General features: G+C 41.6%; 1 protein-coding gene across 10 annotated transcripts in view; it reads left to right on the top strand.

Moving 5' to 3' along the window:
• ZC3H13 (zinc finger CCCH-type containing 13) overlaps nucleotides 1–13206 on the top strand; it is a 129163-nt gene that overhangs the window by 36487 nt on the left and 79470 nt on the right. For all 10 annotated transcript variants that reach the window (XM_089678873.1, XM_089678858.1, XM_089678890.1 and 7 more), the window contains 2 exons: nucleotides 2579–2886; nucleotides 7829–8272. In XM_089678873.1, coding sequence (XP_089534999.1) covers nucleotides 2579–2886; nucleotides 7829–8272 — 752 coding nt within the window. The remainder of the gene's footprint in view (nucleotides 1–2578; nucleotides 2887–7828; nucleotides 8273–13206) is intronic.

Here is a 13206-nt window from a genome sequence, read left to right as displayed (position 1 = left end):
GAGCTGGTGGCTGCAGAGAATTATTCTGATTTGCTGAAGTCCTTGACTGATTAACTTACACCCGAGAAGGCAGTCCTCTGCTACTACACCTAAATTGAGGCAACTTTGGCTCTTATTGATTCAGTGTGCATCACTTTAAAAACAGAGGATCCGTTTGTTGCTTCTACTATTTTTCTCATCCTGGGTCATTTAAATCTCCTAAGGCCACAGAAACTTTCCCTTTGAACAACTTCTACTTTTTATCTAAGGCGATAGGAAGCACTCTGATAAGTTTGCTTTTCTCTATGCGCATTTTAGGGGATTATTCATTTTGTTCAGAAATGGTCTATTTAAATTGTGGAATCCACTGTGACTCGCCTTAAGGTGTTTACTATACTGGCGGAGGATGCACCCAACACATGAAAGCTTGGAAGCCCTTTTCAGAGCTCTGTTCTCGCTGGCAGGTACTGCTGTACGCTTGATCCTGGCTTTGACTAGTTTGTCAAACCATGTCTGACCGGTCAAAATCCCTTAAGAGATCTAGCCACTGCTGTAGTTGCTCCTTTGCTTGTTGAAGTCATGGAGCAGATGGCTGTAATGTTAAATTTTAGCTGTGACAGTTTGCTGGAAGCCTCTGGTCTCGTCTCTTGGATGTGCCTCAAGTTGGTGCATATACTTAGGGCAATTTGGCTATAGTGCTGGTCCACAAAATCTTATTGGCAAACATTATCGTAGATGTTACTAGTGTCAAGCGCACCCATCTTCCCCAACGGAGAAAGCCTAAGGTGCTGTCATCCCTCTTACTGTTAAGAAATATCAGTTTTTTGTTTCCCATCTTTCTTGAGTTCAGCGTTGAACATCACCCCCCCAGCCCCCATCCCCCCTTTACCAAGCTTGGCTTCCAATTTGCCTGCAAAGTCACATCTGTTGAAATCACCTCCACAGTTAGGGATACCTGTTGCCTTTTTCTTTTTTTTCCCTTTTCTTTTTAAGGTGGTTGAACAGCTTCCATTTTAGATGCCTGGGTTTGGGTGGTGGTGTCCCAGGGCTTCAAACTCAAGTTTTCCTTCTTGTCTTTTATGTGTTTCTTTACTTTAAACCTTCCTCTGTTTCCACATAGATTAGCCCATTGAGCCCTTTGTCTTCTAGATAAAGATGTTATTGTCATGGCACCTGTGGCAAAACCATTACAAGTTTTATTCTAACCTGTTCACTGTTCCCAGATCAAAAGAGAACATTCACCCTTTAGAGGTTTTGATATTTTGCTGCAGGGCACTACAGTACCAGTTTGTGTCCCTGCCTTTTGGCCTCTCTTCTGCATCTTGGGTGTTCCAAGGTGCTAGCTTCTGTGTTTAATCCCTATTGCATTCTTATGGTATCTCCATTGTAGGGCACTAAGACACTGTCCTGTTGAAGGAACAGTCAGCGAGGGGGTCTGTTAGGCATATGTTTAACTGTTCAGTCATTTAGAGATTTGGGTGGACCTTTTCTCGCTGGCTTTAATGGCATGGCAGTGGCATCTGAGGCTTTCCTAAAGCTTAAAGCTAGGAAGTTTTATTTCCAGTAAGATCTTTCATGAAAAGTGGAAGGCATAATTCACTTGGTTTGAGCTTCAGGCTTTCACCCCAAGGGCTTCTTTGTGGGATGAGTTGTCTCCTTGTAGCTGGGTTTGTACCAGTATTCTAGTGTTCCAAACCAGTGCACCAGCTATCTGCACAATTAAAGTGGAAGTTTCAGTCAAAATATATAAGTAAACCTACTCCCACCTGCATTCTAAGCCTATTTTACCTAACCCTAAGAAAAGCTATGTATACATACCAATTATGAAGCCTCTCCAGTCTGGTCCCATGATCAGCTGGCTGAGGTGGCTTTAATGTAGAGGAGGGGCAGCCGACGACAGATGCCCAAGCGTAAGCCTATGGGTGATGTCATTGACCAGGCATTTGCAGCCCTTGTCAGCAATCTCTCTACACAGAAGCCAGTGCTGGAGAGATCATGTGACTGGACCAGAGTGGCTTCAGAATAGATAAGAATACAATTCTTTTCTTTACAAGGTTAGATGGAATAGGCCTGGCATGGGTGTGTATGTAGGTTTAGTGTGCGTTCGATTTTGACTGAACTTCCACTTTTAGGGTCAAGTGTCTGCCCTTTCCAGAGTTTCAGACCATTGGCCTCTGACTCTTGATTAAAACCTTTTGTGTGTAATGCACCACCCTCTTGGATGGACCCCAGGTCTGTTGATTGCTGGTGCAATGCTTTACAGGTTCCTGCACACAAAAATAAATGCGCATTTTTTTTTTTTACCTGCAAAAAATTTTTCTTGGGATCCATTGAGGGACATACTCTTGGTACTGATGCATGCTGGTAGGAGGGGGTTATCCTAGGTTGATTTTCTAGCTTCCCTCAGTCAACCCTGAGCAAAGGATTTTACAGCACAAAAGTTCTAGTTGCCCTAGATATTAAACTATTTTCATATTCTTGGCAAGCAATAGCAGTTGTTTTAAATGAGTCAACCCTTTTATCTTCTGCTGAAAGAGTTAACTTAGAATTGGTGGTTGTACAATTTCCATAAACATTAAGTTTGTTTTACACTTGTTAGGTCGGTTTCTCCTGCTGCACGTCATCACTCTCCCATGTCCTCAAGGCATCATTCGCCATCATCACAGTCAGGATCCTCTGTACAGAGACACTCTCCCTCCCCTCGTCGCAGACGATCTCCATCCCTTCATTATCAGAGGACCTCCTCACCTGCTGGAAGGCGCTCCTCCTCTCCCTATGGTACTCATGGATCATCTCCTCAGAGGAGACGAAGTCAGTCCAAACATCACTCTCCATCTAGAGAAAAAGGAAGACATGAGAGGGAGAGAACGTCTGCTTCCCAGGACAGACGACATGACAGGAGGGATGGTAAGTGCTCGATTGAAAAGTGGCGTGAGGTTCTTGTTCTAAATTTGTTATTCTATTACATATAAAGAGTTTGCATTTTTTTTTCCTGTAATGATTCACTGTAAATAACTGCAATTTCTTGGTCTCTCTATCCAATTGCTGCTCAGGGGATAGGTGCCTGCTCATCTTCCAGACAGCAGGTTTTAGTATCCTCAGTGACCTGCGCCTTCAATTGATCACATTTAATTGAATTTATAAAATTAAACGGGTACATTTTCTCTATAGGTTTGTATTGCAAAATGTGTTAAAGTGGCGGTAAACCTAAACACAAATCCGTCATCCTACAGTTGAATAGATGTTACCTTTTACTATGCACTTGAGCTTAGTTTGGTATCTGGAATCCCCCCCTGCTCTTCTGAACATAATAAATCCGACACGCAGAAAAACGATCTCACCACTCCCCTTCTCCTGTGAGTGACCGGCTGTGCTGAAGATGAGACCAGCATGAGTCTCCATGTAATACACTACAAGGGGTGGGGGAGTGGGAGTTTTCTCCCTGCTGGTCTATGCCTTCACAAGATCGAGACCTCAGCACCAGTGATTTATGACATAGATCGGCATCACTTCAGTAATGCTGTACTTATCTAGGGAAGTCTGCTGACAGCTGATTATTGTCCTGCTTAATTCACTGCACCTAGCTTGTGAATTGCTGTTTACATAGTTTTACATGAGACTGTTTCCTGGTCCATTTTAGGCTGCAGGATTCCTAGGATTTTTAAAATGAAACCCTTCATACCTGCTGTCTCCTGATTAGCACAGATACTATGCTGTAAGCAGAGCTGACATTTACTAGCACCTGTGTCTTCCCATGAATGAACTCAGGAAACGCGCTTGCAGGCATAGAGATGTCAGATAGCTGTGTACATTCATGAGCTGAGGCTGGAGCATGTGTGTAACTGAGGGATTGTGTGACATCGCATCTCTGCCTACTATTCTCTGGTCCTAAGCCACGCCCACAGACCAGCAGTTTTTGGAGGGTTGAGGCAAGCTGTGAGCGTTTTTCCTGAGGTACACTCACAGCTGTAAGTATGTTAACATTAAAATGTATTCATTTATGGCAAAATGATTTTTTTTTTTTTTAAATTTGGGTTTACAATCACTTTAACATCTTGATGCATTACTAAATCTGTTCATAGATTACAGTCTTAATGTTTGCTAAAGTATACATGGGTAGATGTTTTTGTGGGCTAATGATTAAAATCCTGAAAAGATATAGACCGCAATTTCTCTAAGTTCAAGCAGCACTTAAAGTGATTGTAAAGCTTTATTTTTTTTATTAAAATAATAATCCTAATATATAGTGGTGCACCGAACTGAAAATTATGTCACCGAAACCGAAAATTCTGGATGCACTTGGCCAGAAACCAAAATGGACAGTTTTTAAAAATGTAATTTTCCAACGCAGAGAGAGATCATATTACCCCTGTACAAATCTTTAGTAAGACATCATCTGGAATATGCAGTTCAGTTTTGGGCACCAATTCACAAAAAGAACATTGGGGAACTGGAGAAAGTACAACCAAACTGATGAGAGGCATGGAGGAGCTCAGCTATGAGGAAAGATTAGAGGAACTGAATTTATTATCCCTTGAGAAGAGGAAATTAATGGGGGATACGATCAACATGTATAAATACATCAGTGGTTCATATAGTGAACTCGGTGTAGAGCTATTCACCCTGAGGTCATCACAGAGGACAAGGGGGCACTCTTTACGTCTGGAGGAAAAGAAATTTAATCTCCAAATATGGAAAGGTTTCTTCACAGTGAGAGCTGTGAAAATGTGGAATAGACTCCTTTAAGAGTTGGTTCTGGCCAGCTCAGTGGGTTGCTTTAAAAAAGGCCTGGATTGTTTCTTGGATACACAGAATATAACTGGATACTAACATTTATAGGTAAAGTTGATCCAGGGAATATCCGATTGCCTCTCGAGGGATCAGGAAGGAATTAGTTTCCCTGCAGAAACAAATTGGATAATGCTTTGCTGTTTTTTTTTTTTTTTTCTCTGGATCAACTGTGGGTATAGGATTATAACTTTTTTTTTTTTTCTTTTTAATGGTTGAACTGGATGGACTTTTGTCTTTTTTCAGCCAGGCTAACTATGTAATCTACAATGTAAAGCAATGTAATTTGCAAGGCGCCAGAACTTGAAGTGATGTCGCTCTGGTCCTCCAGATGATTGGAGGAAATCTTTTTTGCACTTATCTCTATGCCCAATTCCTGGGATCGTTTGGTTTCTCAGGTAAGGATGAGAGCCAGCGGGTGGTGGCAGCAAGGGGTGGGGTTATTTTCAGCACCTGCATCGGTGCTTATTTTCATATTTGCCAAAGGCTGATAGGGGTGTTTTTGGACGAAACACTTCGGCCACTGAAATTTCGGTGCATCCCTAATATTATACTTACATGCTATGTAGCAAAAGTATTGCACAAGGTGGTCCTGAACCTCCTGTTCTGGGGTCCCTGACCGGTGCTCTTGGCTCCTCCTCCCTTACGAATACCTCCTAGCAAGCCACTTGCTATGGGGGAACTTGTGCGTGCTCGGTCCTCAAGCCAGGCTCTATTGATACGCACAGCGTGGTTTGGCCCAGCGGCTGCTCGCTTGTCACAGGATTTGCTTGTCAGCAGCAGGAGCCAACGGTTGCCGCAGCTGTCTGAGCCTGGGAGGAGAGAGAAAGCTGCACTGCTGCTTTCATGCACAGCTTTGGATTAAGATGGGGCTCAGGTAAATATTTAGGGAGGACTGGGGGGGGGGGGGGGGGAGAGAGAGCTGAACATGGAAGGCTTTTTACTATAAAGGTGAAGTTCACCTTTTGGATCATGTTACATGTTCCACCCGTTTTTAGGATGGAATGTGTAACATGTTCCAGCATTTGCACTTGGCACACAGAAATGTTTTTAATAAATGTGGTATTAAAAATGGAAACCAATATGTGGTGTCTCTGCTTGTGATTGTGGGAAGTTAACACTATCTGGGAGATCTGGTACCCAGAAAGGGGGAATAAAAAAAAAAATGGTTTTAATGACCTCTATAATGTGCAGGTAATTTCTTTAAGGTGAGAGCACACTTAAGTGAAGCACTGCAGTGGAGGAGTGAATCACTGAAGATTATATGCACAAAGTGATAAAAAGAAGTGTTTGATATCAGGGTTTACCAAATTTGCTTTGAATCTAGTAGCCAGCTAAAAAGTTAAAAGCCAATTTTTTTTCTTTCTTTTAGCATGGGTTGACATGGCCCGGGGCAAGGCAGCTTTTGGGCGACATGCTTCGTGCAATACGATTTGTCACGCGACAATCACGACAAAACTGCACCACGTTTTAGGCGCCATTGAAAATAATTGCACCTAAACCTGCATTTTGCGATCACAGTGATTCTGCCGCGATCCCAAAACTACCAAATGTGAATAGAACCACCCTGGTTCTCACACATGCGATTCTAGATGTGTTTTCAAACCCAGATTCTCAGGACAGGCTAGATATTGTGTTCCTAGTGAGGTGGTTCACACATATGCTATCAACAGGCATTGTGTTTTGAGTGCCATTATGAAAAGGTCCTGTGCTAGTTTGTAGCAGCGCAAGTGATAGAGGGGCATACGTAGATGAGTTTTTGATTTGAAGTCTACTGGAGGGAGTGTGTGAACCCTAGACGCAATTTCTAGTCGCCATGGCAACCTGGTGCCTGGGATTTATCAAGCCCTGTTTTATATTCTCCTGCACTTGGGATAGAATAATGGTTTATTTTGGAATTTCACTTTTGTATATAATATGTTTGTGTGGCACTGCCCTTCACAAGCGTATATGGTTTTGACTTTATGTATGATTATAGTTGGAGTAGTGCTACATATAGTATTTTATATGTGTGAAACATACAGTATGATAGTGTGAGCTGGCTGTTGGGTTTAGGTATAAATATTTAGGGGAGGAATAGCAGCTCCGTAGTCTAATAACACTATTCCTTTCATGTGGTACAATCACAGTTTACATATGCAGGCTGAACCTGCGTGTGCTTTTGCGTGCGAGCATGGGATCGGGGTGCTTTTAAATTTATTTTATGATTTTATTATTTTATTTAATTTTGTTATGACAAGGGGGGAGAAGATCCCTTTGTGATAGCTTTGGGCAATGATAGGCACTCTTTATGTAGACATCATGGGGCTATTGGACCTCTGATGCCTCCCTTGCCCTTCAAGGCAGCTGATCAGCTGCTTCCCTAGCTCTAATGGCTAGGTAAAGATTGCTCTTAACTGGAAGTGACAAGGTCCTTCCGGCTTCATTCATTCTGCATCCGTTCCCCCGTCTCCTCTGTGTACAGCTGACCCAACACGTTACCACGATCATTGGCTTTCTCAGTGGACCTGGCCCTTCTGAGCACTATAAAAGCCTCCAGGATCACACTTACAGGAAAATGATTGCCACCTTTAAGAAAAGGTACCAGCTGCAGCTATGAGCCTGGTAGAACTGCTTGCTGCTCAGAATGTTTTTAAATGTACACTGTGCAGCAGGCAGTTAAAAATACTACTTTTACCGCTGTATGCATTGAGGGGTCTGGGGAGATAATGTTTACAATAAATCTTTCTGTACTGTGGTAGTGGATCTCATCAGTTGTAAACTAGATTTGAAGACTGTCCTAACAAAAAAGTTAATGCTTGGCTTCTTCCTTGTATGTTAGTGGAAACTGTGTCCCTTTTTGTCATTGAAATGAGGGGAAATCTGCCCCCAAACTGTTCAGTGTAGCTTGCAATGTTGCCCCAGGCCTCCAAACACCTAGAAAGGTAAGAAATGTGTTATTTTTGGGGTATGCTGTGTGAATGGGGAACACATAACTTGCATAGTGGGGTTTTCTAAAATTTGGCTGCAATTGTGGAAATCTACTTTAGGAAATTTAAAAAAAAATATCTATTTTGTTCAGACAGCAGAGGAAGAAAGGACAAAGACAGAGAGCGAGATGATAGAGATCATGACCGGGAACCAAGCAGTTCTAGAGAGCACAGAGAGGACAGAGAACCTCGCGATGGTCGTGATCGTAGAGACGTAAGAGACAATCGTGATCGACGAGAAACTAGAGACACCAGAGAAGTCCGTGATGCTAGAGATAGCCGGGACTACAGAGAGGGTAAAGAAAGCCGTGAACAGAAAGACACTCGGTCAGCCCGTGACACACATGATTACAGAGAAAGGGATAACCGTGAATCCCACCGAAAGGATGATCAGTATGAAGATCGAAGTTACAGAAGAAGCCATGGCAGAGAAGAGGCTTCCCGATCTGAAACACGAAATGAGAGCAGAAATGATTCTAGAAGTGATACGAGAAATGGCCGGTCAAGAGTACGTGCTCCTGACCCTCCTGAAAAAGGTAGCTTTTTTTTTTTTTTTCATCTTCCCTTCACCTACACCATTGCCTTGGTGTAATAAATGGAAATGCTTTTTCGTGTATATTTCACACATGTATTTTAATATTGTAGTATGTATTTTTAAACACCTCGACGCCGAACCCCCCCCCCCCCCCCCCCCATTCCTTCCCAGGCCTATTTTCAACTTTTAGCACTGTCTGACAATTACTTAGTCATGCAACAGTATACCAAAATTAAATTTGTGTTGTTTCCACGCAAATAGAGCTTTCTTTTGGTGTTTTTTAATCACCACTGGGTTTTTTGTTTTGCTAAATAAATGAAGAGGACCAAACATTTTGTGAGAAAAATAAAAAAATTTTGGAATTAATCTTTCTTCATAAACAGAGGTCCTCCTGCGCTCCACAGAATACCTAACTAAAAAAGCCAGCTGCTATCACCTATTCCCTATACCACAGGACATGTGCAAATAATCAAAAAAATGATGAAGCGCTCAGCTTATATTGTACACAACATAAATCAATAATATATATTATAAAGTACAAATCCAAACGTGATTAAATCATGTGAATAATAAATGCACTCAATCCCCTATAAAATGATAATGGATAAATAGCGTGACGTCAGCAATATGCAAAATGAACTAGTGCTCTGATAAGGTACCTAAATTCTAAAATTTATATAAATGTGCCAAACCAAACTCCTGATATGCCACTTAGTGGCTAACCAGATGAGTGAAAATGATAAAGTGATAACACTCTGTTTTCAAAGTGACAGGTGTAACGAAATATATAAAAAAATAAATCAAAAACAGTCCAAAATAATGGGATATCAAAACTGTGCAAATAATGTATGGTGTTCAATACACAGTGCTTCAAGACTTCATTCCATGCTGCAAACGTGCTCCTGGTGACACTCTGATGTGACTCCCCTGGACTAGCTAAAGTGCCTCCTCACCTTCTAAATTCGACTCATAAGGGCCACAGAGCTTTATATTATAAGGATCTCAACCTGGCTTCAATGCCTCCACTGATTCCACCGACTCCACTAAGGTCCCCCTCGGGGTAATGGATTCTTCTCAGACCACTCTCCTCGCACTATGGACTCAGACATACAGGGCATGTGTATTAAAACAAAAAACAAACCTCCATAGTGCAACACCGTTTTAATTCACTTTAAAAACGCCAAGAAATGGACACTCACATGTTATCAAGTACACAGGCACGGTTTCCCATGTGATATGGGTGTACTAAGGGATAAGGTGTACCAAGATGGCGTCCGAAACCGGAAGTGCGTCACCACTCGAAACCGGAAGTGCGTCTACTCGTTACACAACGGTCACGTGGCTTTTCATATATTTCATTACACCTGTCACTTTGAAAACAGTGTTATCACTTTAATCTTTCTTCATAAGTTTAGGCCTGTGTGTGTGTGTTTGTTTTAGGTCCATATATATTTAGGCACAATTTTAGTTTTTTCAGGTACATATTCAAGCTACAGTTATATAATGGATATGGGCTGAAAGTGCACACTCTCAGGTTTATTTTAGGGTATGTACATCCAAATTGAAGGGTTTAGGAATTACAGCTCTTAAGATTAGCCATCCCCCCTTTTTCAAGGGACCAAAAGTAATTGGACAATTGAATATAATCATAAATAAAATGTTCATTTTTAATATTTTTTGAGAATCCTTTACTGGCAATGACTGCCTGATGTCTGGAACCCATGGACATTACTAAAGACTGGGTTTCCTCCTTTCTGATGCTTTGCCAGACTGTAACTGCAGCTGTCTTCAGTTCTTTGTGGGTCTTTAGTTTTGCCTTCAGCAAGTGAAATGCATGATCAATTGGGTTGAGATCAGGGGATTGGCTCGGCCATTGCAGAATATTCCACTTCTTTGTCATCTGCTGGTGTTGGTCCACTGTGCTTCATTAAGTCCAGGGTCAACGCAGCCTTCTATCAGGAGATTTTGGAGCACTTCATGCTTCCTTCCGCAGACGAGCTTTATGGGGATGCTGACTTCATTTTCCAGCAGGACTTGGCACCTGCCCACACTGCCAAAAGCACCAAAACCTGGTTCACTGACCATGGGATTCCTGTGCTTGATTGGCCAGCAAACTCGCCTGACCTGAACCCCATAGAGAATCTATGGGGCATTGCCAAGAGAAAGATGAGACATGAGACCGAACAATGCAGAAGAGCTGAAGGCCGCTATTGAAGCATCCTGGTCTCCCATAACACTTCAGCAGTGCCACAGGCTGATAGCTTCCATGCCACACCGCATAGAGGCAGTAATTGCTACAAAAGGGGCCCAAACCAAGTACTGAGTACATATGCATGCTTATACTTTTCAGAGGTCCGATATTGTTCTATGTACAATCCTTGTTTTATTGATTGCATGTTATATTCTAATTTTCTGAGATTGTGGATTTGGGGTTTTCATGAGCTGTAAGCCATAATCATCACAATGATGACAAATCACGGCTTGAACTATCTTGCTTTGCATGTAATGAGTCTATCTCATATATTTTCACCTTTTAAGTTGCATTACTGAAATAAATGAACTTTTGCATGATATTATAATTTTTTGAGTTTCACCTGTATATGTGATTTTGCACACAGCTGCTGCCCTGTAGCAGTATATCTGCTATGGGGTGGTGCTAAAGCGGTTAAAATTTTTTAGAGAAAAACAAATATAAGTCTTTAACCGCTTCCTCGCCACCCTATAGCAGGGTGCTTAAAATCACGTGTGTGTGTATATATATTTGATTTTGCAGTTCCAGGTAGGGAGTGCACACGCGGCCTCTGCTGTCAATCACCGGGTCCCGGTGGTCTCTGCATAGCAGAGCCGTACAAAGCAGTGTGCTTACAGTGAAACGCACACACAGCGCACATAGTAAAACAGCACATGGTTAACCCTTTGAATGCCCCTACATGTTAATCCCTTCCTGCTCAGTGCCATTAATAGGTGTCAGTGCTTTTTATTAGCACTGGAGAAATCAGTTCCCACCCAGTGTCAATGCCCGCTGCAGTCCTGCTATAAGTTGCTGATCGCCGCCATTACTAGCAAAAAAAAAAAAAAATTCCAGTATATATATATACTGCCATAAGTAAAAAACTATAACTTTCACGTAAACCAATTCATTTACAGGACGTATTGGGATTTGTTTCTTAGCAAAGTCATGTAGCAGAATACATTTTGGACTAAATTTATGATTGAATTTTTTTTTTTTTTTTTTTTTTTAAGTGAGTTATTTTGATTGATATTTCAACCTTACAGTCCCATGGCTTAAAATAAAGGTCTTTATTCCTATGATAACACTGTGATTTGAGCCTTACTGCTTAATATAAAGCTTTCCTGCGGAACAAATATTTTCATTTCTGTCTTGCTTTTATTTTTTTTATCGTCTTTTATTGTTCTTACCCAAAATAATGTTTTGGTTTTTTTTTTCGACGCGAAAGCGCCTCCCGTAGACGTCGCGGCGAAAACTCCTGTCAGTAGAAATCCTATGTAAACACTTCACATGCGGCTCTGCTCTATCACTTGCGAGTCTGGAACGCACTACAACAAACTTGCACAGAACTCTTTTCATAATGGCACTCAAGACACAGTGCGTGTGGGGCTGTGTGGTTCGGCTCCCGGGGGTGGGGCTGTGTGGCGCGGCTCCCAGGGTTGGGGCTGTGTGGTGCACCTCCCAATATTAGACGTCGACAACGCGGGACAGACAAGCTCCAATAAAGTAAAGATAGCATGTGTAAAACTTTATTTTTACAGCGGCATTTGTTTCACATTTTTCACCTAAAGGTAGCATCAGTGAGAAACTTGGAATTCACTTTCATTAACAATTTATAGAAGGAGTCCATCATGAAGGCACATGGATGTTGAATTTATATCGCTTGACGCCTGGGACATGTAGCTCCAGGCGCCGGTCAGGTAGTTTTTTTCACCAACCACCTTTAGCCCCCACTTATACGTGCAAACGTAAAAGCACACGCTGGGGCGCCTATGCAAGAAAACGTTGATTGTGATACACATTACATATCACCGCACACACTAGGATAAGAGAAATAATTCTAGCATGAGACTTCCTCCATAACATTATACTGATGACCTATAAGGTGCTTTAAAAGTGTTGCCTATAGAAAATATAGGGTACTGAAGTTTGTCGCCATTTCACGAGCGCATGCAAATTTAAGGTTTGACATGTTGTATATCTGTTTACTCGATGCAACCTCATCTTTTATATTTTACAAAAAATTAAGGTAATTTATTGCCTTTTTGTTTTTTTTTTTGTTTTTTTTGGTGCCCTAAAATTAACTTGTATTTTTTCTGAAATATTGCGGTCACATCATGCAGCATAAAAAATTGGAATTTACCACTATATAATTCTCTAGGGAGTCTGCTTTCAGAAAATATATCATGCTTGGGGATTTTATGTAATCTACAGGACTAAAATTATTTTTTAAACTTGTGCAAAAAACTCAAACAGCTCTGGCAGCGAAAGGGATACATACTCATACTCCCCTTTCCTGACGAGCACTCAATCAGTGCTCATTACAGAGCAAGGTCTCTCCCTGCTAGTCCCCCAGGTGCGGTGCTGAAGACAGGCAGGGAGGTGAGGAGGAGATAAACAGCGCAATGTTAAAATTATTACACGTTTAAATCACCATAAAGCTTTAAGGCCTTCCTAAAATCACCTTAGATTTGAATATGGTTTTGGTTAAATTCTTTTTTTTATCAGGACAAGTAGATTGTCATGAGGGACAAATAGATTGGGGCACCGATTTCGTCCCTGGACAAGTAGTTTTTTTCAACTATTTCTGTGTGTGTAATGAGTCGATCAGTCCTGATGTACCGATTTTTAATTTCTCGAGGCCTGAAAATGCAGGACAGTACAAATACCCCCTCAAACGACCTCTTTTTGAAAAGTAGACAGTC

The sequence above is a fragment of the Staurois parvus genome, unplaced genomic scaffold, assembly GCF_062004578.1.
Source record: "Staurois parvus isolate SC_StPar_1 unplaced genomic scaffold, SC_StPar_1.0 ptg000017l, whole genome shotgun sequence".
Lineage (NCBI taxonomy): Eukaryota > Metazoa > Chordata > Amphibia > Anura > Ranidae > Staurois > Staurois parvus.
Note: the sequence above shows the minus strand (reverse complement) of the source record. Positions and strands in the feature narration are given on the sequence as shown.